The sequence below is a fragment of the Zasmidium cellare genome (assembly GCF_010093935.1).
Source record: "Zasmidium cellare ATCC 36951 unplaced genomic scaffold M409scaffold_20, whole genome shotgun sequence".
NCBI lineage: Eukaryota > Fungi > Ascomycota > Dothideomycetes > Mycosphaerellales > Mycosphaerellaceae > Zasmidium > Zasmidium cellare.
In genome coordinates this window covers 1-27,135 of record NW_022986964.1, presented here as the reverse complement: position 1 = coordinate 27,135, position 27,135 = coordinate 1, and the positions used below count along the sequence as shown (strand labels likewise).

General features: G+C 51.2%; 9 protein-coding genes across 9 annotated transcripts; 4 read left to right on the top strand and 5 right to left on the bottom strand.

The window, feature by feature from the left end:
• Positions 1–757: 757 nt before the first annotated feature.
• On the bottom strand, positions 758–2,141 carry M409DRAFT_55238 (uncharacterized protein; the record flags this gene model as incomplete). The annotated part of the gene is made up of 6 exons (XM_033812945.1): positions 758–908; positions 959–1,014; positions 1,072–1,294; positions 1,562–1,657; positions 1,708–1,880; positions 1,929–2,141. 6 exons carry the CDS (start codon positions 2,139–2,141, stop codon positions 758–760), a joined length of 912 nt encoding a protein of 303 aa, XP_033666747.1.
• Positions 2,142–2,444: 303 nt separating this feature from the next.
• M409DRAFT_23589 (uncharacterized protein) lies at positions 2,445–2,963 on the top strand (the record flags this gene model as incomplete). The annotated part of the gene is made up of 2 exons (XM_033806854.1): positions 2,445–2,872; positions 2,921–2,963. The coding sequence occupies 2 exons, from the start codon at positions 2,445–2,447 to the stop codon at positions 2,961–2,963; spliced, it is 471 nt and encodes a 156-aa protein (XP_033666746.1).
• Positions 2,964–6,003: 3,040 nt separating this feature from the next.
• Positions 6,004–7,709, bottom strand: M409DRAFT_66841 (uncharacterized protein; the record flags this gene model as incomplete). The annotated part of the gene is made up of 5 exons (XM_033817123.1): positions 6,004–6,260; positions 6,310–6,456; positions 6,511–6,725; positions 6,772–7,637; positions 7,686–7,709. 5 exons carry the CDS (start codon positions 7,707–7,709, stop codon positions 6,004–6,006), a joined length of 1,509 nt encoding a protein of 502 aa, XP_033666745.1.
• A 679-nt stretch (positions 7,710–8,388) lies between these two features.
• On the top strand, positions 8,389–9,751 carry M409DRAFT_23587 (uncharacterized protein; the record flags this gene model as incomplete). The annotated part of the gene is made up of 8 exons (XM_033806853.1): positions 8,389–8,503; positions 8,560–8,580; positions 8,631–8,671; positions 8,719–8,867; positions 8,921–9,023; positions 9,072–9,184; positions 9,240–9,553; positions 9,603–9,751. The coding sequence occupies 8 exons, from the start codon at positions 8,389–8,391 to the stop codon at positions 9,749–9,751; spliced, it is 1,005 nt and encodes a 334-aa protein (XP_033666744.1).
• Positions 9,752–11,328: 1,577 nt separating this feature from the next.
• M409DRAFT_66840 (uncharacterized protein) lies at positions 11,329–13,744 on the top strand (the record flags this gene model as incomplete). The annotated part of the gene is made up of 2 exons (XM_033817122.1): positions 11,329–11,365; positions 11,601–13,744. The coding sequence occupies 2 exons, from the start codon at positions 11,329–11,331 to the stop codon at positions 13,742–13,744; spliced, it is 2,181 nt and encodes a 726-aa protein (XP_033666743.1).
• Positions 13,745–13,942: 198 nt separating this feature from the next.
• M409DRAFT_36810 (uncharacterized protein) lies at positions 13,943–15,466 on the bottom strand (the record flags this gene model as incomplete). The annotated part of the gene is made up of 4 exons (XM_033810620.1): positions 13,943–14,771; positions 14,822–14,919; positions 14,978–15,240; positions 15,301–15,466. 4 exons carry the CDS (start codon positions 15,464–15,466, stop codon positions 13,943–13,945), a joined length of 1,356 nt encoding a protein of 451 aa, XP_033666742.1.
• Positions 15,467–15,936: 470 nt separating this feature from the next.
• M409DRAFT_66838 (uncharacterized protein) lies at positions 15,937–17,943 on the bottom strand (the record flags this gene model as incomplete). The annotated part of the gene is made up of 7 exons (XM_033817121.1): positions 15,937–16,286; positions 16,340–16,767; positions 16,819–17,022; positions 17,214–17,281; positions 17,375–17,542; positions 17,600–17,684; positions 17,777–17,943. 7 exons carry the CDS (start codon positions 17,941–17,943, stop codon positions 15,937–15,939), a joined length of 1,470 nt encoding a protein of 489 aa, XP_033666741.1.
• Positions 17,944–18,404: 461 nt separating this feature from the next.
• On the bottom strand, positions 18,405–19,256 carry M409DRAFT_66837 (uncharacterized protein; the record flags this gene model as incomplete). Its single annotated transcript, XM_033817120.1, has 1 exon — positions 18,405–19,256. The coding sequence occupies one exon, from the start codon at positions 19,254–19,256 to the stop codon at positions 18,405–18,407; it is 852 nt and encodes a 283-aa protein (XP_033666740.1).
• Positions 19,257–20,241: 985 nt separating this feature from the next.
• On the top strand, positions 20,242–26,208 carry M409DRAFT_23584 (uncharacterized protein; the record flags this gene model as incomplete). The annotated part of the gene is made up of 3 exons (XM_033806852.1): positions 20,242–21,529; positions 21,588–22,012; positions 22,075–26,208. The coding sequence occupies 3 exons, from the start codon at positions 20,242–20,244 to the stop codon at positions 26,206–26,208; spliced, it is 5,847 nt and encodes a 1,948-aa protein (XP_033666739.1).
• Between the last annotated feature and the right edge of the window lie 927 nt (positions 26,209–27,135).

Below are 27,135 nucleotides of genomic sequence, written 5' to 3'. Positions count from 1 at the left end.
CCAGCAGCACAGCATCTTGTGGTTTCTCGCTGGGTCCAAAGGCGACCGGTAGACTGGCAAGTGAGGCGTTGGCCAGGCTTGATGGAAGATTTGTGAGAGATGCATGGCTAGAATCGTTCGATTGAGCAGTCACAAAAGTTGCCACAAGGAGGAGAACGGTTGGGTAGGCAAGGAAATGCATCGCAGCGGGCGTAGTGTTCTCGGGCTGGAGAATCCATGGGTTGGGACTTCCATTTATACTGGATCCCGGTTACACAATCTCAAATTAGCTACTATTGCGACGTAGGAAGCAAAATCGCTCGTACGTTGCACGATCTTACGTGAGACTTGTGCACCAATCTTCCTTTCGTAGCTTAGCGAAATCAGGCTCTGCAGCCTGACGTCAACAGAGTGTACCTTTGGTCCGCTCAAGGCGGAGCATTCATCCCTATTACTGCTGAGCCGTCCAACCAGCTGAAGGTGCACTTAGCAGCGCAGTCGCTTGTTGACAGCCATAGAGATAGCCGTTGCGTACATCTCACGAGCGTTTTGGAGATAGAGCCTGTGGGTGTGCTTGGGCAGGGAAAGAACAAGAGATTGACTAATTCGGCCGACTGTCTCCTCGGAGCTACGACGCATGTTTATGGCTAGTGTGGTCGGAACAGATCAATTGTAATTGTCGATATGGATGGCATTGTACATGCGACACAGCATTCGGAGGAAGTTTTAATCCACCTAGACTTTCATGTCAAGTATGATGACACCTCAGATATGCTACCTATGCTGCTGTCTCTTTACGTTCCTTGCCAGGGACCAACTCTTCTGCATTTACACCAAAGGCCAGCGGGCCATCATCAATGACTGTTGCCCTTCGCACATCCCTCGCTGTCATATTTTCTGTGTAAGCATTTGCTCGATGCATGCATTGCCTGGATTGGAGTAAGAGCGGAGCCACCGAAGTCAACCAAAACAATCATACCTGTTATCCCACCATACCATATCTCCGCCTGCAAGCCACTCCATGGAGAAGACATACTAGTTGAAAGTTCAGCGAAGCCCCTATCTTGTATTATAACTGAATGCATGGCCTACCTCTGGCTGCGTACAGTGCTCAATCAACTCCCAGATGAGCTTTTGGCTGTCCTCAAAAGATCTGCCAGCGATCTTTTTGGCATGAGCAGCGAGATACAATGTCTTGCGTCCGTCAGGCGCAGTTTGAACGAGTTTGTGGAATGCCGGTGGTTTGAGTGAGAGCTCTTCCGCGGTTGGCTGACCGTAGATCACGGGCGATGCAAGTCTGCGTGAGTGCCAGAGACTTCGCCGGAAATGTCAGCAAGAGTGTCCGTGGGATCAGGCTGTTCCTGAGGCTTACTCGTGCTCTACGACCAGGTATTACAGCTCGGCCTTCTTGGTTTCTGGCAAATCTTCATACGCTTGTCTGGTATCGGCAAAATGCGTCCAACAGCCCCCTGAGACTGGCTCGCCATGTGAGAGCAAGATAGAGTATTTCGAACGTTGTTGGTGATATGACGAGTCCTGCATGGCAGAGTATCAATGTCAGAATGGGAGTCAGGACGCATACTGATTCAGAACCCGTACCGTGTGCCAAAGAGCATTGCCCAGGCTGTGGTGCCATCTCCGGCTGTCCTTCTCCACCAAAGACCCGTCGAGCTCAATGCTTGACTTCGTTAGTATAGCGAGCGCTGGAGTTCCCATCGATGTACGTACTTCGAGACATCCCACAGAAACGGCTCTTGCAGACGATCTTTCTCGATGCCGTGGAAAAATGGGTTGACTTCGAGCTTTTCTCCAAGCTGTTGCGAAAAGGCAATATGGCGATCATTGTCAAGCCCGGTTCCTCGAAAGATCAGAACCGCATACTTGTCTTGTAGGTCGACCAGCTGTAGGATGTGTCAACGGTGTGACTGTTCAAAGTCTAACGTACTCACTTGTCTGACCACTTTGGCTGGAATTGGGTTTGTCCAATCTACGCCACCAATTTCAGCGCCAAAGCTAGAGTCGTTTGATTGAAGAACGGGTTTGACGACAAAACTGCCATCGCTGATAGCAGTGGGTGGACCTCGTAAGTGGAGAGACTGTTCTGTTCGGGAACAGTTGTTTTGGGAAGAATACGATACAGTCGATACTTTGGTCGTCTGCATGACGGCGATTGCTGTGAGAATGTACGCGACGACTATTAAGATAGGAGAGTGTCAGATGTCAGCTCCACCGATAAGTATGTCAAAGCATATCAACGCGACAGCCTTCTGCTTGCGATCTTGGCCGATGCAAGCACGGCTTCAGCGGCGTGCAAGCCGATGCTGACAGGCGAGACATGGGGCCCGTCGGGATCTCTACCGTCATGCCGATCGGGAAAAGACCACGGAAGAGTCATCTTGTATCTCTCTACTGGAAGCTAAAGCCATCACGCTGAGCTGAATCCAATTAGCAACGTCATCACTACCATGGACGAGAGAACGTTGATCAGGATTACAGCAGGACAGTACTCATTCCTTGCAAAACTGGAAGATGCGGCGCCCAACACCACCGCCGTCTTTCTATCTATGCTACCCTACCGACAGAAGTTGATCCACGTTCGCTGGAGCGGTGAAGCACTCTGGATCCCTTTGGGAGACCAGAAATTTGGACTCGAATTCGAAAATCATACCGCCCATCCGTCGGCAGGCCAGATCCTCTTCTACCCAGGCGGCTTCTCAGAGACCGAGATACTTTTCTGCAATGGCAACGTAGCATTTGCCAGCAAGATGGGCACCTTGGCTGCCAATCATTTTTTGACAATCGTCGAGGGTGTCGAGCATCTTCGCGCACTCGGCGAGCTTGTCCTGTGGCATGGAGCGCAAGATATCACTTTCCAGATTGCCGATCGTCAGGCGTAGGTGCACTTGACCTGCTCGACGACAGTTGCTAATGCGAGCTGCAGATCTTCTCCAGAGGCCACGCAACCGGCGAAGGCGAAAATGTAGCTATATGTTGCATTGACGGATTGCCGAATTCCATTACCAAAACTATCGTCCGTCCCAGTCTTGGCCTTGATTCAAATCGAAGAGATTTCCAGGCCAGTCCATGTCAATCTCGCCCATCAGATCCGAGAACGCTTGAATGTTGGAAACGTCAAGCTCTTGCGCTTCTTGCGTGCCATGAGCATCGCTGGATAGCACCAGAGAGGTTGCCTCACGAACAACGGATCTGAATTGGTGGGCTGGATGAGACGATGAGGTGCGACACACGTGATTCAATATGTCATTCCCAAGACGAATAAGTCGAGCGAGTAGCGAGTCGGGAAGCGGTGACGACGGAGTACTTCTGCGGTTGGCTGATGAAGGCGAAAGGCGGGAGATAGACAGGTCGTCTGAGAGCGCATTAGCTTGTGCTCCCTTGAAACCACTACATGTCCCTACCATTGATCGCACCTCTGATATAGCAGAGCATGATGAAAGCAATAGAGAAGGTGAGCGAGATCCATGTAGAGTCGACTGAAAATTGTAGGCGATCACATTCTGCAGCGTCAGCGTGGAAGAAGCCGCTGGGTAGTGATGACGCCTCTTGCGAGTGTACCTGGCAGACATGCTCCTTTCCACAAGTACTAAGCGCTACGAGGGTCTGCGAGGCTGCTGTCAGGCTGATCTCTAGCGACTCCAAAAGCGACGCCGGGAATGTGCTGACGTTCATGCTCAGGTGCTGTGGAAAGCAGCTACACCAAGACATGCACTGTTGAGCGCCAAGCGGTATCATCTCGCGGAAGTGAAAGGCATACGGTTCATGCTTGATGGCAAATGGGCGAGACGAGCAGTCCAAGATTGCTCCCAGTCTTCGAACTCGATATTGGCTTTTCGGAGTGATCGGGCATCCAGTCTTCTTCCAGACTTGTCGTCAGAAGACTGTACTGCCCGGTGCGCAATGCTGACAAGCTGTACCAAAGCCGCGATTCGACTGTCGTCCGAACTCTCTGCTCCTTCGATGTTCTCGAACACTTGATTAGCGCTCTCAGCTGGTGTAGGATCAACAGAGGCCGGGAGTCCAGAGCTCAGCATAAGGTTGTAGTCGCATGTCAGGAGATTGTTGTACACTCTCAAACGAGCCACGTCTTCATCGGTATGTCTATCCAGATTGCTGCCCTTGAAAGACTTTGCGATGTGTTCAATGTTCAAGAGTTTGGCATATCGTGCAGGGAGACCGAGAACCGCCCAAGCACTAAAGTCATTGTATCCACTTCTGACGGTTTTGTCTGGGGCTGCCGGAGCTGTAGCAGACGCTCGTCTGCAGGGCATCCACTGACTGTAGAGAAGGAGGATCTGCAGAGACTCCAAGTTGATGTCTGCTGAGTTTGGCATGAGCAGCAGGCGTGAAACTACCTCGTCTAGCTTCGCGACGAGATCGAAGTATTTGGGATGGAGAGACTGATGCACATCGCTTCCGCTGTATTGAATCTGTCAACCCCCCGGACGCGGAAATGACGAGGTATTGCAACTCACATTGTTTCATCTATTGTCCAATACCGTGTCCCAATCGTGCATAGAGTGAGAAGCAACCTTGGAGTTGACCTTTGGAGATTCAGCAGGGAGGCCCCCAGATTCTTGTGTAGAAAAGGAGCATTGGGGTGGCAGTTCTCAAAGAAGCTGAGCTCAATCGTTAGCTTGTGTCAGGGGAGCAATCCAATCATACATTTTCACTGCTCTCAGGGCTTCGTCTGCCGTCAGGAGCTTCAGGCCGATAGGATTGAAGTCCTGGCCGTAGCATCCGAAACGCAGTATCTTGTCTTCGCCGCCGTCACCAGAGCTGAGTCCCTCGTGACCAACAGCACCGAGTGATCTGAGTGTGGCTATCGGCGGTGCATGATCGAGCATATCAAAGGACACCCCTGGTGATGGGTATGCTGCGCTCGATCGGAGCTGGGGCGAATGAACTGGAGGGTAAACTGCAGGAACGTAGGTAGAGCCACTGCTAGCGTCTGTGAGAATGGCGGTATCGTTGTTGTCGTTGCGTTGGTCGGCCCTCATTTCCAAAACTGCGATCCTCTCCTCTTGGGCGATCGATCTGTGAAAATCTATCAGCAGTCTGATGCACTTTCGAAGCTTTCCATTTACCGAGCTTTCAATTCAGTCACCAATTCGGCCATTCGAGATGGTGTTGGGAGCTCGGTCGGTTTGGGCCTGTCTGTCGTAAAGGAGCACACAACATCGAGCTGCTTGCAACGCAGACAAGGAGACTGATTTCCATCGCTGTTGGCCGAGAGCATGCACTTTTGTTTTCGTGCTCGACACTGAGTGAATGTCAGTGGCGACGGCGACTGTGCATGTTGTCTTGCTACCTGTAGACATGCACGAGGGGACCGCCGTGTCTTGGAGGGCGGTTCTTCGCTGAGTGAACTGTCAAATTTCTATCAGCCTTATTCAGTTGAAAGAAGTATATCTGTCAATGCTTCACCCAGGTGATCCATTGCGCCTGTCCATTTTTCGACACCACTCTGACACTGCAATATACAAGCCTGAGACTGCTAATCCCGGCCAGAGTGGAACGTCTTCTCCTACTACTCCCCAGCCGCCCAAGCAATCAGAAGCAGGATTGAAATCTCTGGCGCTCTATAAGTCGGAGGCATGATAGTGCCATATATCCCAAATCGAGCGAACGAGTGTAATAAACGATGCCATCGCTCCATTGTGCACGTCGCTGAAGCTTATCAGTGGGGACCTTGAAGGATGCTGCCCAGCGGGGAGCCAAGAATATCAGAACTTGAATGGGCAGATATGTTACGCTCTTACGAAGAGCGGTGACCAGCTTCACAGGATGCTGTAGCCTTGGCTACATGAGGTCGCTGTTATTACGCTCAGGACAAGATATTTTGCAGGTATTGATGAATAGGAAAAGTCCTCATGGAAGTCGAGACGAGTAGGAAGGTTGGAAATTGCGCCAAGAGCTTAACGGCTTGAGGTGACGACTCCTCCCTTCTACTTACATATTCAACCTCTTGTCACGACTTGCCATCTATCTACTCATACATTATCCTCATACATTATCCGCAAACCTATTCCAGCGGCCCTGCTTGATCTCGTCCACAGGCTCCGCCACTGACTGCCCGGTCACAAAGTCCATGTCCTGGTACCTGACAGTCTTGGTCCGATAGAACAACTTGTATCCCACGAACAGAACCAGGAACAGCGGTATTGGGAAGTATGTCGTGATGAAGGATGAAGTGTCGAACTTGTGGATGAATGAAGAAAACCCGCCGAATATCAGGACCATAAGAGCTACTGATAGGCCATCTGCTATAATTTTAGCCACACCCTGCAAAGGACGTCGACCTATACTCACAGTAACTCAAGTACGGCTGCAGCGGAGCTCGATATGGTAGGGTGTTGCGATCAATGCCTTGAGCCTTGATACCCTTTTGCCATCGCAAGCCGGTCCAGAGAATACAGCTCCATGAGATCATGCCACACATGGCTGTCATGTTCGAGACTGGGAGTGCCTATCAGCAATGGACTCACAAGGCGTCTGCGGCGTACGACATACAATACCCAAAGGCCTTTCCAGCTCCACCCCCGGCTGCGGCCATGAACGACAGCAGAGAGAAGGCGGCACTGATGAGGACGCATATCCAGGGTAGCCCATCGCGACGTGTTCTTAACAAGAACGCAGGTCCGTGTCCGCGGCTGCACAGTCCATACAAGGTTCGAGAAGAAACAAACATATCTGCACAGCCCGCTGACCATGCACTTGTGAGGAGTCTTGGACGGTTAGCATCAATGCAAGAGGTGGAGAAACGTAACTCACGCAGCATTGATGACTGAAGGAAGACCATTGATCCCTGCGTTCTTGATGGCGATAACGAACGGACTTTTCGCAGCTCCCGATCCAAGGTCAAGATCCGGCTCTGTTGGAGAGACAAGAAGGCCGATTATGAAGACGCTGCAGACGTAGAAGAGTACCAGGCGTATCCAGACAGACTTGATCGCCCGTGGCACCGTCTTCCGAGGGTTTGCCGTCTCAGCTGCCCCGATTGCTGTGATCTCTGTGCCAATGAATGCGAATGCGGCGTTGATCAGGACACTGAAGAACCCGAGAAAACGTCCTTTCGCGCCTGCAATGCCTTCATACTGGACGAACCCGCCAGTCTGGTGCCAGAAACGAAAGCCAATTGACTGGCCGTTTGGTCCTCCGCCAGATGTTATGACGATGCCGGTAATGATTAGGCCAACGATGGTTATGACTTTGATCGAGCAAAACCAGAACTCGCATTCTCCAAACACGCGGGTGCCGCCAAAGTTGATGAGCAAGACTACAATCAGCATCAAGCCCACCCACATCGCGTTGTTGCATATTCCTGCAGTACAAGTTGAGTTTGGGTCGCCAGCCGGAGTCCAGTAACGGACGAGAACCGCTGCCGCAGAGATCTCAGCCGGGAGGACGATGATATAGTTGTACCAGAAGACCCAACCCATCGCGAAGCCGAGCTCCTTGCCAACGAAGCGGCCTGCAAGCGCGAATTGACCGCCCGTGATGGGGAGAAAAGAGATCATCTCGCCCAGAGAAACCATGACCGAGAAGAGCAGCGAGGCCATGATGCAGTAACCGAGTAAGAGTCCAGCTGGCCCGCCATGTTGGAGATCGCTACCAGTACCCAAGAACAATCCGGTGCCCTGGGTGCTGTTAATTGATGAGCCAGGAGAAATCTCACTATCACCTACGATGACTCCGCCAATTGCAATCATTTGGCTATTACTGCATCAGAAGCTGCGCAGGAGAGATTACGCATTTAAGAAAGCTCACAGATGGCGAGGCTGACGGCATCTTAGTATTGGCAAGATACGTTCTTCTTACAGGAGGCCTACTCACCTTCAGAGATCGTTTCAGATCATTATGATCAGGCTCGGTCGGCGATCCATTCGAAGATGATTGTTCCCCAACGACGTATGTCTGACCAAGTGCGACATCTTGTTTGCCATCATCTTCTACGTCGGCGAAAGCTTCCTGCAGGTATGATCCAGGTCAGATTGCAGTCTTATTCTTGGACATATCGGATGTGCAACCTTAGTCTCGACCATGGCACCGACTTTGAATCCAGAGTGCGCGAAGTCAGGAGTTGCTGCAGCAATAAGTCGACGTTCGCGAAAGCGAAAAGACCGCCCATAACAAAGTCGTCAAAACTGTCGTACATATATGATCTTTCGGAACTTGATCGATAGTACTATCATTGGCTGGATGTTCCTATCGAAGGATCTTGGCCTATCGGTGAGGAATTGACGGCGAGATGCCGATCAGTATCGGTTCGGACGGCAACAAAGCCGCACGCTCATGCATGTGACAAGTCATGCAGTAGCAAGATTGGAGGCATCTCAGTCATACAGTGCCATTGTTACAAAACAAGCTGCCATTGTTGTATTCGCCAATATGGGGATGCCGAGCGGTATCAGAGCCTTGCGTCCTGGCGTGTATGCGCCCTTGCCAACGTTCTTCGACGATGATGAAGACTTGGACCTGAAATGCTACAGGACTCATCTGCTCAGTACGTGGATGTCTATTTTACGAGGAGATCATCGCTAACAAAGGGCATCTTCTCAGATCTTGCAACGAAGGGCATTGGTGAGGTCCAAATCATTATTGAGCGTCGCACGTTACTGAAGTATGACCAGTCCCCGTCTGTGCCGGCTCGCTTGGGGAAGCTGTTCATCTAGTACATACTCGCCTGGTATGCTTTATGTTTGGCTGATGTTCTTGCAGAGCCCGTCGGAGCGGACTACCCTCATATACTTCATCAGAGGAACCCTGGATGAAGCGGGACTTCATTCAACTCCGATAGTTGCAGGTGTTGGTGGTCAAAGTACGCGAGAGACTATTCGTCTAGCAAAAGATGCCGCTGAAGCTGGGGCGTGAGAGTCTCCTATCTTCACATCTACCTCGTTGGAGTTGACCAGATGGCCAGGGACGCTGGAATGGTGATTCTGCCGGCCTACTACGCCGCTTCGCTCAAGTCCGACGAGAGCCAGATCGTTCAATACTACATCGACATCTGCGAGGGATCTCCGGTAAGTAGCATTTGAAAAGCCATGGCTGGTCTCTATTGACCAATGTAGATTCCCCTTCTTCTCTACAACTTCCCGGCCAATGCAGCTGGGCTAGACATGTCGTCTGCCGTTATCGAAGCCATAATGCGGAGAGCGCCGAATCTTGCGGGTGTCAAATTGACGTGAGCGGCTGCATCAATGAAGTATTTGAAGACCAGCGGCTTACATTTCTCCCAGCTGTGGAGGTAGCATAGCTAAGCTCATGCGATTGGTGTCTGTGATTGAGCAAGAGCCAAAGTTGAATGCGAGCCGGTCTTATCCGTTGCTTCTACTTGATGGATTGATTGCAGACCTAAAGCCATGGGCACTATCAGGAGGGCACGGCACAGTCAGCGGTATGAGCAACTTCGCCCCTTCGGCATGTGTCAGGCTCTGGGAACTTTGCAGCAAGCCCAGCGTAAGCCGTGACGAGAACGCGGAGATGTCTCGGTTGCAGACAGCATTGTCTATGGCTGATGTTGAGGCTGTACCGGCTGGTGTTCGTGGGATGAGTTAGTCTTTCTGCGCATGTTGGATGTACACGCCGCTGATCTAAACCAGAGTATGCACTGCACAGCCTGTTCGGCTACATGCCGCTACCGAGGCGGCCACTATTGCCATTGAAAGAATCCGAGGGCGAGAAGTTCATGGCTGCCCTTGCCCCTGTGATTGAGCTGGAAAGAGAGCTTGAAAGGCAATACAGCAGTTAGATATCACAAGGTACGGAACATTTCAAGCTAAACCGACGCATATTGCTGTTCAAGCACCGCATGATACGAGTTTCAATGACTGGTTGAGAATTAGCAACACTTCACACTGGCGGTCATCACGAGTTTTGCTCGCCTCGGGCCAGAATGTGACAATTTCTCGGGGATTCAACCCACATTTGACCCAGACGCTCTTCTCAATGGCCTGATCGATGTTGCAAACGATGGGAACCAATCCCTGAAGCATATGGCGCCGGCGGAATGGATCTACTAGATCTATAACTGTATGACTGGGAGAAGCAAAGCAGCGTCTTGCTCATCTGAGCTACCGATGGCACTCGCTCACACGCAAATGGAAAGTATCGGAACTGCCGTTCGCACTACACGCCAAGTTGCTGTAGCGTCTTCTTCGCAATTTGCGATATTCGGACTTCCGATTGGGAGGTTTGCCGTAGGCGGGAGACAGTTCATAACTGCGGTTCGTCCTTTCCCAGGCCGATATCAACAATCGCAGCTTTGAATACTGCGTCAGTATCTGGGCAAGACCTGAGCCTGAAGAAAATCCGCCGTGAGCTTCGTGTGGCAGGACATCGAGGCGGTGAGTTTTGACCTTGACAGCGCATATGTAAGGATGTGAGCGAATCTCGCAACTTGATTCATTCCGTGGGTTTGGATCGCTCGGATGCCCTTTTTACAGCTCAGAACACGCCAGCTGAACTGTGGCGGAGTTGCTGATCACTTGTTGCTCCCACGAAAATTACCAGGTCAGGGCGTTAGACAGCGACTCTCGGACCACGCCATACTCTGATACTTGTCGCGTCGCGGGATGATATAGGGACAAGACTACTTGAATCGTCTGGAGTCGATAGTCCAGCAGCAAAGGCAGCAGCTTTCGAGTGGGTGAAGTTACCACATTCATCCTTCGAATGCCCACCACAGATTCCAAATCGTCCATTCCTGCCCAGCGAAGGGAAGGAGAACGGCCTATTATTCTTTGCGGAGGCTGTGCTCCCCAAGAGCGGACGTATTCGGCAAGAATTCAAGTGGGCCACTGTATGCATGGAGTTGGATCAGAGGAGTGGGATCGAGGGAAGCCAGGCCAACACTAATCTTTGGTGTTTTCGGGAAGGTGTGCTCGCGTGATCGACTCCGCTCTTGGTGAATATTTCTGCCTGAGGATGCAAGATCGCCAGGCCAGAAGTGCATCCTTTGATCCTGAAGCTGGCGCAGCACATGAATTGACTTTCCTAGTGGCCATCAGTCATTCTCTCACACATTCCCAATGCAGCCAAGACGGCCTACAACCGCTAGCGTGATGCTTGGCGGTAGCCGTGTGAGAGAACGACACGAGGCGAAGTGGGTATTTTGTAGGCAGTAACATTTGCGAAGAACGTGGTGCGTTGCTCCGTTGCCACCGATGCCCTGCCATTGGCCGAAGGCTCTGTCAATGGGCAACGGATGGTCGAGATGAGTAAAACGGCACACGACCACTTCCCGACGCCAGGAGCCTTCTCCTTGCGTGTATGCACTCTCTCAGTGCCGGCGAGGGCTGTGCTAGAAGATGTTGACATTGAAAAATCATGTTGCCTGTGTCGATGTTTCAGGATGGATGCACAGGTATATGGACACAATCATTAGCGCCTTGTTTAAGGACTGACCCAATCTACAGAAATCCTCATCACATAGGTGTTGGGAAGAGATCCGCTCATGCCCTCACCGAAGTCCTACTTGAGGCTCCTCCTCGACTCGAAGTGGCTGCCGAAAAGCCTCCCGTCCATCACAAAAGCGATCCTGCTCTCGGTCTTCTGCGTCGTGTTTTTCGTCCGCACTCGTCGATATTACTAGCCAGAAGAACGTTTCAATATCACACAATCAATCGACAATGCATACAGAACCCCCAACAACGACACGCATCACGCCTTTCAGAGTACGCCAGCGAGCGTGGCAAGCAGGACAGCCATGAGGATTCGGGCGTACGATGCCATGAGCAACGCTTGTGCTGAGGAGTGGGTTGTGTATGGTCAGTGGGGCTCGGCGTGCGTCGGCACTAATCTCAGTGAAGGTCTGAAGATAGATGGAGTATGGGCATGGGTGAATGGGTCGGATCCTGTGCAGGTTGCCTCGCGGCAGCAATTTAGGCCGGACAGTCCAATGAAGATGGATGCGGCTCACAGATATGCTGATCACAACGAGTTGCTCTACTCAATGCGGTCCGCCGTGGCATCTCTGGGAAGCAATGTCATGTCGCGGATGCATATACTGGCCAGTGCTTACTGGGTTCAGAATCAGAGTCATGGTGATATGGCAGGGCAGGTACCTGCCTGGTTGGACAAAGACCAGGCGCTGATGGGCACTGGCGATGTTACTCTCCAGCACGACGCAAAATACTTCAAGCCTGTCGACAATCCACAATCCGAATGGACCTCCGTCGAAGCGCAACAATGGTGGGACGCCAGCATTCCGAGTTTCAACTCTCTGGCCTTTGAATCGCAGATCCACAATATCGAGAACACGTCTTGCGATCAACTCGTGTACTACAACGACGACTTCTTCACGATGGGCAGACTCGCCGTGTCTGATCTCACAACGCCCCTGTATGGCCCTGTCATCAAGACCATCACAAAGCTCACGAGCCTGTATCGACCTGCGGAGAACACTCTCTGGCGTACTTGGAATCCGTCAGGCGAAGAGCCTGGCATTATGCGGGCAGCCTGGGTATTAGGACGGCGGTTCGGAATGCGGTCCCACTATTACATTACGCATCATCCCAGAACGCTGTGGCTCCCACTGCTTCGTGAGGCCGCCCAAACCTTTCCGAGTGCTTTTTCCAACACGGCCTTGTCACGTTTCCGAGCGCAGAGCGATGCTCCCCCGTCGATTCAGACTGTCTTTTTGGCCTCCTGGTATGTGGTGGAACGGCATCGTGAAGCATTGCTATGGTCGTGGGTCGTTGCTAAATGGGGTGGACGATATGGAGTTCTCGATCATGACACGAAGCAACGCATGTGGCAGGAGCTCGCTGATGGAAAGTCACCCACGAGCTCATATCTTAACATCGATGTCCCGGTGCGAGTACCAGTCGAGAACGTTCGCGCTTTCGAAAACGCGGGCATTGATATCCCCATCTCGACAGAGTACTCTTTCTCAAGCAAGGATGGTTACGCATTAGCTTACGTGGACTCCATGTGGTTTTGGAACCGACCTAGGCACGGATATCCAGATCTTACTCGGGGTTTGATCGATGTCAGCGGTAAAGGAACTGGCTCGGATGATGATACCCGATACTCCAAGAATCCGAACTTCGTCCCTGACAGGGCTTGCACTATCCGGTGGTCAGAGTGTTTCGCCTCATCAAAGAACGACACTGCGAACGAGTTCTTCAAGTGGATAGCGTTCGAGAATCAAAGATGTGGAGACTGCATCATCACTGGACTGATTGGTGCGAGTGGGATCTCCGGAATCGAGAAATTCGTGCCAGAGCACAACGATGATGTCGACTCGACTTGGTTCTCGGACACGCAATCTGAGCCTCCTCATCTCCCCCTCACATCAGACTGGAGAACGACAGATTTCTCGCTATCACAAGCTGTGCCAAAGGAGCCAGGCATGACTTTGAGGGCCTGGAGCATTCGCCTGATTCAGAGATATTCCTATGTACTGGGCTCAGCAGCCAGTGAGATGTACAAGGTGGAGAGGGCCAGTGACCTCGAATCGAAGCTGGTCAAGCTAGAGGATAGAGTTCAGAGGGATACCAACGAGACGAAGCATTATCTGGATGAGCTGTCTCTTAAGCAGCAGCGAAATGTTGATTCCCAGCCTGAGGTGTATCATCGGTGGAGGAACCATTTAGGCGAAGGTCGGGGACCGCTAGCGTTTTTGTGTCTCAACGACGATGTGAAGGAGAAGGGCGGCCTGCGGTATGTGGTGGACCAGTTGTTGTTGGACTACTTTCGAAGGATGTGGAGCAATCGACTCGAATGTGAGCGAGTTTCTTAGCGTCTTCTGAGATAATGATCTTGGGTTTCGTCGTCAGAGTCTGCTGGACCTCGTGAATTCATATCTCGCCCAGGTCTTGAACGATGCTGGTCATGTCGCCCTCTTCATCGAAAAACATCTTGATCAGTCTGATATTCGTAGAGAAATCTCAGGCTTTGTCTCTTTTTCCGCCTCAGTTGCGCCTGGCCCTTGTCCCAATCAACTCGTTGGCCTGTCAACGTGTATGGGCCTGCCCAAAGCCTTGCCAAGACCCCCAATGCCGCTCAATCCAGCAAAAATTCCACCAAACACAATCAGAACCCCGTACTGCGTCCCATACGCGAGACTCGCATGACTTTTCCAGCCAGCATTCAGCAACACCTCGCTCAAAGGTCCACTTATGATTGCCCCTGGCCCTCTGCCAGCAGCTGCGAAGGCCATGACCAACGTCATGTCCACAGAAGTGTTTGGATCTCGCCTGCTTTTCTGAATAGCCGGTTCATACCCCGCCCAGCTCGCACTGAAACCGCACCCAAAGAATCCCCACATTATTGCAAACACGTAAAGGGTGGCCTGGCTCGTTGCAATGCCCCAAAACACGAAGATTGCAATCATCTGCCCAATAGCGCAGATAATGAGCACGGTGCTGATGTGCAAGCGATCGATCAAGAAGCCGTGAAACACGGCGCCGAGGACATTTCCGACGCTCAGAAGGGCCAGAGACAGATTCCCACTGAATGCTGGCAAGCCGATGTCCTTTGCGAACGATGGGAGCCACAAAGTCGGAAGGAAATAGACAAAAGACTGCAGAATCACACCCGCCTCGAAGAGCCAGAAGAACCCGTATCCCAAGAAGCTGAGCCGGGGAGCGTGATTTGCGCTGGCCGCGCTGATTGGGATGCGAGGCTTGACAAAGAGCAGACACAAGGCGAGACCAACGGTCAGGACGACACACCATACTCGTAGGGTTGTTCGGAAGCCGTATCGGGACAGGAGCCACGAGAGCAGGAAAGGGACACCAACGCCTGCAGAGCCTGCACCCGCCCACCTGGCAAAACGTTAGCGGAGCAACTGTCTGGTGAAAGTCCCAGCACCCACATAATTCCATATGCCAATCCCTTTTTCCGCACAAACCACTCGTCGATGTAGTAGGCGCTAGGAAAGTAGACGCATAGTCCACTAAGTGAGTACAACACCTGCAAGGCAAATTAACAGTGGATCGGGCACTTCCATTCCCACTTTATTCAAACTTACACCTTGCGTGACTATCAAACCGGCAGCGCTATTGCAGAAGCTTGCTGCAAGTAAAGAGATAACGTTGACACAGGCTCCCAGGATCATTCCCGGCCGCCTGGACTTCGGCCACTGCCGCATAACAATAGCCACGATGGGGAGTGCCAAATACAATAGACCTATCTGCGTCGTCCCGATAGCTGCAACTCCAGTCTTGTCATCGGCGAAGAGTGCGTCGTTGCTGTAGTAGACTTGGAAAACTCCATAGGAGTTTGGAAATCCTACTTGGTGTGAGTACCAACTCACCTGGACTCGTGCATGTAGGAGAGAAGACGTGAACGCACCCCAAATCAAAGCCTCGAGTAGGAAGCATGCGAAGAGAAATGACCATGCTTGTCTTCCACCACCCACGGGAGGTAAGGATTGTGTATTGTGCTGCGGTTCGTCACAAGTCTCCCGTTGACTCCCAAAGCTCTTCAAATAGTGGACTTCGGAGGACGATGGTTCCATTCTTTGTTGATAAATGCGTCCTATCGAGCTGGAGCTGCCGGCAATCTGAGAACAATCGACCAGAAGCCGTTTGCTCGATTGAAGAGGTATGCGTTTGACTCTTGTTTGAGGGTGAAGCTCCAGAGAATTTCGATTCCAGGGTCCTATGCCCTCGATGCCCTGATATGAATACAGCACAACCAACCACTACTGCTCATCACCTCCCAAGCCTAACCTATAGGGAGAGAAGCCGCTGAAAGATCTACTTCTCCCACGTCCGAAGGATCGATCCGGATTAGGCAATATGACCGAAAGACTCTCAATCACATGTCGATCATCTTTCGTTCCACGCTTTGCATCGCATATCCTCACGCACGAAAATATGCTTCCTTTCGCTGGTCATTGTACTTGAGATCTGTGGGCGATTCTGCCTTAAGATATTAGACTTGGGCGGGTTGAGGGCTCGATGATGGTAAAGTATTTCTACTTGATCAAGACTTTACAAAGTTAGGAAAGCCAGTGTGAACCTCCTCCTCGCAAGCCTGGAAGTAGGGAACAATCCCGCCAAACCAAAACAGCGGTTCGATCTTCTTGCCGGGTACGTTGGCTCCAATGAAGTAGGAGTTGGAATCTTTCGTGGCTTCAGGAAGGATTGTCATTGCGTAGATGTCGTTGACCGTCTTGGTCCAGCCTGCCATGGCTTCCTGTGTGGGCTCCACCTGCTTGTAGTTGTTCTTTTCCATGTAGGAGATTGTCTTACCAACCCAGGGTGCTTGACTGTCCAGAACGACGGGAAAGTTGGCAAACGGACCCTGAGGTGCTGCGATTGCAAACATATTGGCTGTGCGTGGTCAGTTGATTGTAACTACGATTGCGTCGACGGGCAGATCTTACGAAAGTTCGTCATGGCCATTCCGAGATAAGTCTCAACATGCGAAGCCCACTTTTGTCCCAAATTCTCTCCATTGCGACCATTGATATCGAAGCTAGTCAACGAGCCTGTACCGGCGTCAAAACCGATGGCGTAGATGATTGTATCAAACTCGTACTGCTCTCCGCTTTCCGTGCAAAGGCCATGCTCGGTCACCTCCTTGATCGGATCAGTCCTTGCGTCAACCAGCGAGACATTTGCTCTATTGAATGTTTCGAAGTAGTAGTGACCAAGTGGAGGTCGCTTCGCAAAGAGGCCGTACTTTGGACATAGCTTCTCTGCCGTCTTCTCATCTTTCACCACACTTCGAATCTTGTTGCGGACGAACTCGGACGCTATATCGTTGGACTGTCGGTCGGAAATCAGATCGCCAAACGTCTCGAACACAAATCTGACGGGGGTTAATACGGCAGCAAGCCGTCAGAGTCATTGTCGTATGCACCTGAATCCCCCAGCTTCCCAGCCTCCTTCAAGAACACGCTGGATCTTGGCCTCGCTAAGGCCGGACATGGGCGTATGAGAATCAGTCATGGACATTCCGAAAGACTGATTCTTGGCCTCCGCCCATATCTCAGCATAATTTTCCTTGATCGATTCTTGCTGATCTGCGCTCAGGAGATGATTCCGAGCGGGTATGACATAGTTGCTAGGTCTTAATCAGACTGAGAGTCAAACGTCAGATGTCGCGCACTTACGGTGTCCGTTGAAACACTGTCAGCGACTTGCAGCTGTGCGCAACAGTGGGGATGATTTGCACACCAGTAGCACCAGTTCTGAGAAGCATCAGATGATTAGCCAGCCCTGCTTGGAATCACGTTCTGGAGCCTGACCACCTACCCAACAACGGCAACACGCTTGCCTTTAAGACTGACGCTATGCCGAGGCCAGTAGCTTGATTGGTACCACTGACTCTCATATCAGCGTGCTCTGTCCTGCGCGTACTGGCCATGCGTTTGAAAAGAGTACTGCAAAATATCTTGACATGAATATCCACTTACCTCGCCCTTGAATCGCTCAACTCCCAGAAACGGAAGCCTCCTCGACGCGGACAGGACGCCGCCAGCAGGGATGAAATACTTGCACGTATGCTTTTTTCCAAACTCCGTCTCCAACGTCCAAAAGTGTGTGTCATCGTTCCACCGAGCAGATTGGATGCGCGTATGGAACTGTATGTCTTAACGCATGTTGAATCGATCTGCAACGTGATTCAGATAGTCTTCGACCTCCGGTTGACAGGGAAAGCGTTCTTTCCAGGTCCACTCATCATTGAGCTGCTTCGAAAAGTTCATGATGTATACCCAGCTTTCACTGTCTGTACGTGCACCAGGGTATCTGTAGTGAGACATGTCAGTCGGTGTTGTCCAGGACCAAGTGTCTATTGCGCTCACCGATTCTAGTACCATGTGCCTCCAACAGCAGGCCCAGCCTCGAACGCTTTCAGCGAAAGTCCAAGCTGACGGCATTCATGGATCATCCGAAGGCCCGAGAAGCCAGCTCCTATGATCAGTGCATCGTATTCAGGTTTGACTTGATGAGAAGTGCCATTGACCGAGACGGTGTTCTCCATGGCTAAAGACAAAAAGCTGAAGCGTGAGAAGGAGGAAAGCGACGGGCAAGGTCCTGGCAGGAACTACGACCTCCTGCAATGGAGCCCTAGAACAGCACGGCGAAATGTAGTGAGATCGTGGGGCAGGCTGGGGAGGACTTATTTGAGAAACGACACGTGAACCCACACCGCAACTCTAATGGCCGTGAAGATGGCGTTTAGGGCTCCATTGAGAATCGATCCTACAGCACACCAAAGAGCGGGATTTGCTGCATGAGCGGCCAACCATGCATGATCCAACCCGGAGGACGTAGTGCTGTCGTATTCCAGCCTATCCAAAGGCCGAGGAGTTGATAACTGCTTGAGGATCATTAGGGGAAGGATCCATTCCTGCGCAGCCTTTCCCGATCCAGGCTGTAGCTGTATCAAGCTCACCTTGGCGGTTAACCCTAATTGACGCCTACGCCCGTTCCTTCATATCATTATGCTGCGAGGAGGCGAGACGGGGAACGAGATGATGTTGGTAAAGAAGGTTTTTGTACACAGCATCTGGCGATCGTCTCCGTCAGCTGCTCGATGTACTTGAAGGAAAACAGCTCAAAGTGGTTGCCCTTCACATCCTCAGTCTCTGTGAATAGATCCGGATCGTAGACATCCCAACCAAGATTCGGATCACGGCGGTATTTGTCGATGACGTGAACTCCATGACTGCGAACTAGCACGTAATCGGTGGCTCGCAACAACGTGAATCGAGGCCGTCGCCTGACTTCTTCGGCATTCCACACTGGCAAGTCCCAGTTCCGGATAGCTTTCATTCCCTCTCGCATGGCCTGAATCGACAGCAGCATGTTTCTGGTCGGACTGGTGAGGTCGAAGTGGCTCAAGCTTTCTTCGTAGCCTTCACCAGCGCTTGACATACCCCTTACACACGGACTATCCATCATCAAAACGCCAATGACGCGCACAACTCGATCTTTTATCAGGACTTTGGCAACCTCGAGACTGAGTAGTCCACCCAAGCTCCAGCCCCCAAGCAGAATATCGACTACCCCACCAGAATCTCGCTGTCCTGCGGAATCAGGGCTTGTACAAGTCCGTCGAATCATGGCAGCATAGAGTCGTCCCATGCCTCGCATGCCACCCTCAACGCGCCCATCGTCGTGGAACCGCGGATTCGTGATACCGTATAACGGCCGTTTGATATCGCTCAAGCAGTGATAGGCGAAGGTCGTACCACCGCCGTCGTGTAAGAGAAACAGTGGTGAGCGGTGGTGGGAAGCTGCATGTTGCTCTCCTCTCAGTGGATGTTGGATGGGCTCCGGACCCTGTTCCATGACGGCGATCGAGCAATTCGAGACGCAAGCAGTCGGCGAGTCCCACTCCGAGCTGGTTCAAAGATAGGGACCAGCGATGCGATTGTTGCAGACGTGTCTCAGGAGGTGTATCACGGCTCTCTTGGATTGTGAAAGGACAACATCTGTTCAAACAGGCTCGGTCGGGGGTGCATGTTGCAAGGCTACTTTTTTTTTTGGTGGCGCTGTGAGCATGGAGGTAGAGACCATCCATCGCCTTATATCTTTGCCAATGAGAGGTTTGTGGCTTGCATAACCAACAAGATCTTCGCAAATTCCTTTCAAGTGCAAATGTGCCGCCCCTAAATCCGCGGTCGATTGTCCATTGAAGCGATGTCGATCGCGTCTCCGCCAATACTCGATCTTTGATATGTGATATTGCACTCTTGCGTTGGCATCCTCTGTACGAGGCTAGAATTGCGAGCCGGTGTGCACTATTGGCACAGTGCAGCTGCGCTTGGATATATGATGGGACATCCTTCCAATGGGTTGGTATAGATCGGCGCGTAGGTACAGCCACGACATAACCGGCTATGTTTGCGACAGGATTGATCTCCGTTGCCAGAACTCGGAGTCGTTGCCCTCATGCAGATGTTTCAAGACTGCTCATGTCAGCACTGCATCAAGGACGTAGTTGTTGGTTGCTTTGGCCTGACCAGTCTAGTGCACGCCATTCGCCAGGCACAAGTTCGTAGGAACAGCGGTCAGGCTGGAGCTTGAAAGCCGCCGGCAAAAGCTGCTGTGCACTGCACCAGTGTAGCGAACGAAGGAGTGATGCATCCGACTGTCTCGTTTTCGATTACGATTCGCCGGGGATCCAACACTGTAGCAAGAAGCTGCCATAGTACTCGGTTTCTCTGAATGGTTCAGTTTCTTCATGTTTCCTGCTCAGTTTCAAAAGTTTCGATTCAAAGTTGTCCCTCGTGCATTCGTCCTGAGACTGTTGTGGTAGCAGAAGTCAAACAAAATGTACGAACCTATCGCAATAGTTGGCACAGCGTGTCGATTTCCCGGTGGAGCCAGCACACCCTCCAGGTTGTGGGATCTCTTGAAGGCGCCAAGGGATGTTTTGAAAGAGTTCACGCCTTCTGAAGGACCAGCGCGAATGAGCTCGAAAGGGTTCTTCCATGAGAACAGCGACTTGCGGGGGCGTTCCAATGTCAAGCACAGGTCGTACCTGCTAGAAGAGAATGTGGCACACTTCGATGATGGCTTCTTTGGCATCAATCCCAAGGAAGCTGCCGAAATGGATCCCCAACAGAGGATACTTTTGGAAGTCGTTTATGAGGCATTTGAATCTGCTGGGCTATCTCTACACGATATCAACGGCTCCCGGACGTCTGTCCATGTCGGGGTGATGACGGAGGACTATCTCCTTGTCCAGGCTCGTGATCCTGATACGCTTGGTGGCCACCTGGTTACTGGCTTGTCTCGGGCAGTCCTGGCTAACCGCTTGTCTCATGCATTCAATCTACAAGGACCGTCGCTCGCGATCGATACTGCCTGTTCGAGCTCCCTTGTTGCGTTGCATCTGGCAGCGCAAGGCTTGCAACGAGGCGAAGCCACCCATGCTGTCGTGGCGGGGACCAACCTGCTTGTGGATTCGTCATGGTACATCATGGAATCGTCTTTGCACATGCTTTCAGAAGATGCACGCTGCCGAATGTGGGATAAGAACGCAAAAGGATACGCTCGAGGCGAAGGTGTGGCCGCAGTAGTGTTGAAAACACTTGCTCAGGCTATCCAAGACAACGACCATGTTGAATGCGTCATCAGAGCGACTGGGATGAGCAGCGACGGGGCAGGTAACGACGCTGGGCTTACAGTGCCATCCCCAACAGCACAGACTTCGATGATTGCCCAAACATACCGTGAAGCTGGCCTGGATCCGGCTGTCGATCGTTGCCAGTACTTTGAAGCTCACGGTACTGGCACTCAGGCTGGCGATCCTGCAGAAGCTCAAGCGATTCACGACGCATTCTTCAGCGGTGCGGGTAGTACCAAGATCGACCAACTCTACTGCGGGTCTATCAAAACGATTATTGGCCATACGGAAGGCTGCGCTGGGATTGCCGGGCTGATCAAAGCCTCGTTGGCGGTTCAAAACAAGTCGATACCCCCAAACATGCACTTCACCCAACTGAATCCAAAGATCCAGCCCTTTTACAAGCATCTAACCGTACCGACGTCTCTGCTTCCTTGGCCCGAAGTCAAAGGACCACGAAGAGCAAGCATCAATTCATTTGGGTTTGGCGGTTAGTACTTCTGTGAAAAAATGCTCGAGTCATGTCGTGCAGCTAAATCTTTCGGCAGGTACCAACGCTCACGCCATCATCGAGAGCTACGAACACTCGAACAGTGCTACCTTGCCGCCGGTCACTGTCGGCTCGAATGAAGAGCATGCAGAGCCCAATCCACTTGCAAAAAACGTGACTGGACCATTCGTTTTCTCCGCCAGGAACAAGAGCTCAGCCTTGCATTGGCTCTATCAGCTGCTTGACGTTTTACAGAACGACGAGGCTCTCGATTTTGAGTCGCTCAGCTATACGTTGCAGTGTAGGCGATCAGAATTTCGATTCCGCACAACCATTGCCAGCGCTACCGACCGTGAAGACCTCATTGAGCAGCTGGAGGACCAGCTCGCCCTCATTATTACTTCTCAGGATGAAGCTACCTCTGCCAACAGTGCACCTAGAAGCGATGGAGCGCCTTCCGTCTTTGGTGTTTTCACTGGCCAGGTCAGTCAGGCTGGCAGTTCGTGATTGTCGTCACGTATACTAATGTGTGTTATTCGATCTAGGGTGCCCAAGCAGCAAAAATGGGCTATGCGCTATCAAAACATTGCAAAACATTCAGAGACTCGATGGCAAGTTGCGAATCTGTTCTGGCGTCCCTCCCAAGCCCCCCAGCCTGGTCTTTGACTCAAGAACCATGTTTGGGATCAGAAGAATCACGCATTTCCCAATCGCAGTACTCTCAACCCATCTGCACGGCGGTTCAGATTGCGTTGGTCGACCTACTACGTGTCTGTGGCATCCAATTCCGAGCTGTTGTCGGCCACTCGTCAGGGGAAATCGGAGCCGCATATGCAGCTGGCGTTCTGAGCCGGAGGGACGCCATGGGGATTGCGTACTATCGGGGCCTCGTCACACGTCTAGCGCAAGGCCCAACAGGGAAGTCTGGATCTATGATGGCCGCGTCTATGTCCTACAGCGCTGCCATGGAACTGTGTTCCCAGTCCACGTTCCAGAGACGAGTGGCTGTTGCAGCAAGCAACTCCCCCAGCAGTGTGACGTTTTCCGGAGATCACGACGCCATTTTGGAAATGAAGGAACTGCTCGATGGGCAGCAGATCGTTGCTCGAGCGCTCCAAGTCGATACAGCCTACCACTCGCATCATATGCAAGCCTGCGTGGAGATTTATCTGAAGCACCTCAAGGAGCTACACATCTGTGTCCAAAGACCAGCTGACGGTCAAGAATGTGCGTGGTATTCCAGCGTTATGCGAAGTACAAATTTGTGTAATCATTTGCACTCTGCGCAACTTGAAGACCAGTACTGGGTCGACAACCTTACTCACACTGTCTTGTTCTCGAAGGCCGTGGAAGCGGCTTTGGAGGCCAACGGTGCTGCTCTTACTTTCGCCATCGAATGTGGACCACACGCCACCTTGCGAGGCCCAGTCAGCCAAACCTCGAAGCAGTCTCTATCGCAAGACTACTCACTGCCGTATGCATCTTGTCTCAGCCGTGGAAAGAATGCAATGGAGACGTTTGCAGAAATGCTTGCCTCGCTATGGAAGATAAAGCCTTCTTTGGTCCATTTCCCAGGATGGCGTGCTGCTCGCGGCCTGCTAGAGCGTGAGCCACCCCTGAAAGGTCTTCCTCCCTACGCCTGGACTCATACTCAGGAGCACTGGCGAGAATCTCGAGTGGTTCGCAGTTATCGTATGAATCCGCACGCACCACACGACATACTCGGACGACTTATGAGGGAGTCGAAATACGAGCACCAATGGCGAAACACATTCCGCCTTAGCGAGATGCCTTGGGTTGCAGGACATGTCTTCCAGGGCCAGGTTTTGTTTCCTGCCACAGGCTACATTGCCCTGGCTGTTGATGCGGCGAAGACGTTTGTCGGACACCAGCCGATCCGATTCGTCGAGGTGACCAATCTGACCATCCCTACGGCTTTGCCCATTGGCGAGGGAGAGGATGTGGAAGTACTCTTTACTATTCGGTCAGCAGCATTGCTCGCTGAGCCTGGTTCTGTCGTCCAGGCAGAGTTCGCATGTTACAGCTTCCCCAATGGCTCTCAAGATGCTGATCAGAACTGCACTGGTTCTATAGCCATTCACCTCGGAGTTGCCAGTCCGACAGACCTGCCTCCCACCTTGATTTCTGACGTCGAGATCATCCCAGCCAATATCGATCGGTTTTATAAGGCTGCGCTTGAGATTGGCTTTGGCTATCAGAACGCTTTTCGCTCATTACGAAAGCTCTGGAAGACCTGGGGTCATGCAAAGGCGACCGCTTCATGGATGTGGGATGATCCTGATATGCAGCTATCTTGCACACTTCACCCAGCTATTCTGGACAATGCGCTGCAGGTTGGCCTGGCGACGATTTTATCTACTGCCGAGAACTCCATGCACAGCCCCTATCTTCCTGTGGGCGTGAAACGAGCGGTCATCAACCTCAACACGGACTTGAAGCAACATTGCACGATTGAAGCGATCCTCACGAGTCCACAAGTCGGTCTCGGCTCTCGTATTGAAGTCGACATCAATACCAGGCATTCGAATAGTCCTGCCGATATCTGTGCAATACAAATGGAAGGTGTGGCCTTCCGGGCCATTGCAGAGGCACGACCGTCTGAAGACCGCAACATTCTCGCAAAGACCGTCTTGGCCCACGATGCGTTGTATGGCCTTATCGCCATGTCTCCATGCCAGGAGAAAGCTCTTGGGAATCCTCTTCCGTACAGTCCGGAAGAGTATGAGCGTGTTGCACTGTTCTATCTTGCACGTCTCAGTCGTGCTGTGGGAGCTAGGGAGTTTGATGCCCTTCAACCAGGTCATCATCAGTTCATTCGAAGTATCCGAGACGTTCTCAAGGACATTGGAGAGACTAGTCACCTTCCATTCATCCCCGTTGAGTGGCTGGACGATCAAGAAGATACCATTCTCAATCTTCTCCAGCGGGACCCGGGCGATGTTGACATGAGGAGTCTGGCTTCAAGTGCAGAGACCAACATGCGTCTCCTTACTGGCGCAGCCAATCTGACAGTGACCTGCGGCTTCCAAGAGACGAGATGGAGCAGTGCTTGCAGGCAGACCGTAGCTCAGTCCGTCCTTGGAATCACCCACACGCATCCCAGGACAAATATTCTCCATATGTGTGACCATGACGCTACTCCTGTCATCGAGGTTCTCGACAACATTGGCGATGCGTATCAGTCTTACACATGTGCTAATCCATCACAGGAGGTTGTAAATCACGCAAGAGAGACGGTCGACAAACACGGTGTTACGGCAGAGCGTGTTTCGTTCGAGATACTCGACAAAGAGGCTTGGAAAGAGCGTCCGCCTTTTGATGTCGTTGTAGTAACCGAGCTGGCGCGGGCTGGGCAGAATCTTACGGAGAGTGTCCAATATATACGACGCCTTTTACGGCCTGGTGGCTTTCTAATCTCCGTGGAAATGACAGGCCCCTCCCTTCGTCCTTTGGCAATAATGGGCGGCTTCGAAGAATACTGGGGCGAAGGCGGTCTTGGGGCTGCTTTGACGACTGGACAATGGGACAACCTACTTTCCAACAGCGGATCTTCGGGCATCACTACTGCAGCTTATGACTCGCCTATGGTTGACATGCATGGCTATTCTGTGTTTTCCTCGCAGGCCACTGACGATCAGCTCGAGATACTCCGCAATCCGCTGGCATTTCTACCAGCCATCCGTCAATCTCCGTTGGTTCTGATTGGGGGTCAAACTGGTCAAGTTGCGTCTATGATTCGAGGAGCCATGCAGGTTCTCCGACAACACTCATCTGACATTCAAGTGTGGGGCAGTCTAGATGCCATGGACGTCTCTCGACTGCCTGAAAATTGCTCAGTTCTCTGCTTGCAAGATCTCGACAAGCCTCTCTGGTCGTCTCCGCCATCGGTCGAACAGGTGGAACATCTTAAGGGGCTCCTCAGCACTGCCCGCAATCTTCTGTGGGTTACCGCAAACCGTTTGGTCAAAGATCCGGCTGCAAACATCATGGTCGGGGTTGGGCGAGCACTGGCTCACGAGCACTTCAACCTTAGGCTCCAATTTCTTGACTTTGATGAAGAGGAAAAGTGGGATCTTCACACTCTCCTCACACAGCTTCTCCGACTGATCCATTCTGACAATGAGTCCACCGAAGCGATGCTTTGGGTGAGAGAGCCTGAGATTGTTGTCCGAGAGGGACGGCTGATGACACCACGGTTAACATCGGATCCCGCCCAGAACGAAGTGCACAATGCCGGTCGGCGTCTTGTAGTCAAAGACGTGGAACCAAACGAGCATGTGGAGCTCATTGACGGATCTGAGTCTTCGCCAGGGAGGAAGCTGTGGTGCAGCCGCTCACCTGACATCGGCGACGATCACATTCCAATGGAAGTGAGGCTATCCATTGCCCTGCATCTCCCCGGCGAAGCTCCATGCTATCTGTCGTGTGGTACAGTGGCGGATGCAAACAGTAACTCCGCAGCGTATGCCCTGACAGACTCAGACTCCTCGCAGGTGTCAGTCCGCAGAGATTCTGCCATCCGTCTTGAGGATGAGCTAGGCTTTGACCTAATAGTTCTCGCGAAATTGGTAACGCTTTTTCTAGCAAGCACTCTCGTCTCGAGAATGCCTAGCGTTAGATCTAGCCTCGTATACGGTGCGTCTAGTAGCCTAATCTAAGCGATATTAGCTTTAGCTACGCTAACTACTAAAAAGGTCCTCTTTATTAACGTTACTAAGAACCCTAGTAATAGTATAGTAGAAGAAGTAATTAATATCTATTTACGAATATCCTCGCGGTCTTTAGTAAAATTAATACTCTAAGATATTACTATACTTTTTATTCTATTTAGTAAAAGGACGACGTTAGATATAGTCGCTATAGCTTTATCTCGATTAGTATAAATAGTCTACGGATTTAAGTCGCTTCTAGATTAGTCGCTTAACTATATATTATATACTTATTTTTAGTATTAGGCTATTTTAACTATAACGTAGAAGCCCGAAATAATCTTAATCTCTAATCTAGATAAATAAGTTAAAAGTAATTAGTAGCGCCTATCTATCTTAATAGACTAGAAGTATAAAAGTCCTATTAGAGCTATTATATAATCTCTAGAACTATATAGTTTTCTATCTCCGAATAAAACTTACTTCCTCGTTAGTATAGCTAGCGAACTTAGCTAATCTATAGCTATATTTATAGTATATAGTAGTATATACTATATTATTTTATCTAGCTAAAGCTCTAAAAAAAGTTAATATTAGCTTAAAAGTCTTTAAGTAGACGGTATTAATATTCGTATTATAAAGATAGATATTACTAAGCGTACTTAAGTATATAAAACTATAAAGTTCCTCTATAATAAAATACCTAATCTAGAGGTAGTCCTATTTTTACCGAAAGTAATTTCCTATTTAGGTAAAGCGCTTTCTAAATAAGTAACTTTTTCTCCGAGAATATACTCCGAGAATAGAGCGAAAAGACGCTATATTATATATAGTCTATCTACGCTTAGCTCGCTATATAGTACTTTATATCCTCTACGTAGTAGTAGTACTAGTAGGTACTAACTTCGGCGCTAATCGGATCGGGATTCGGTCGGT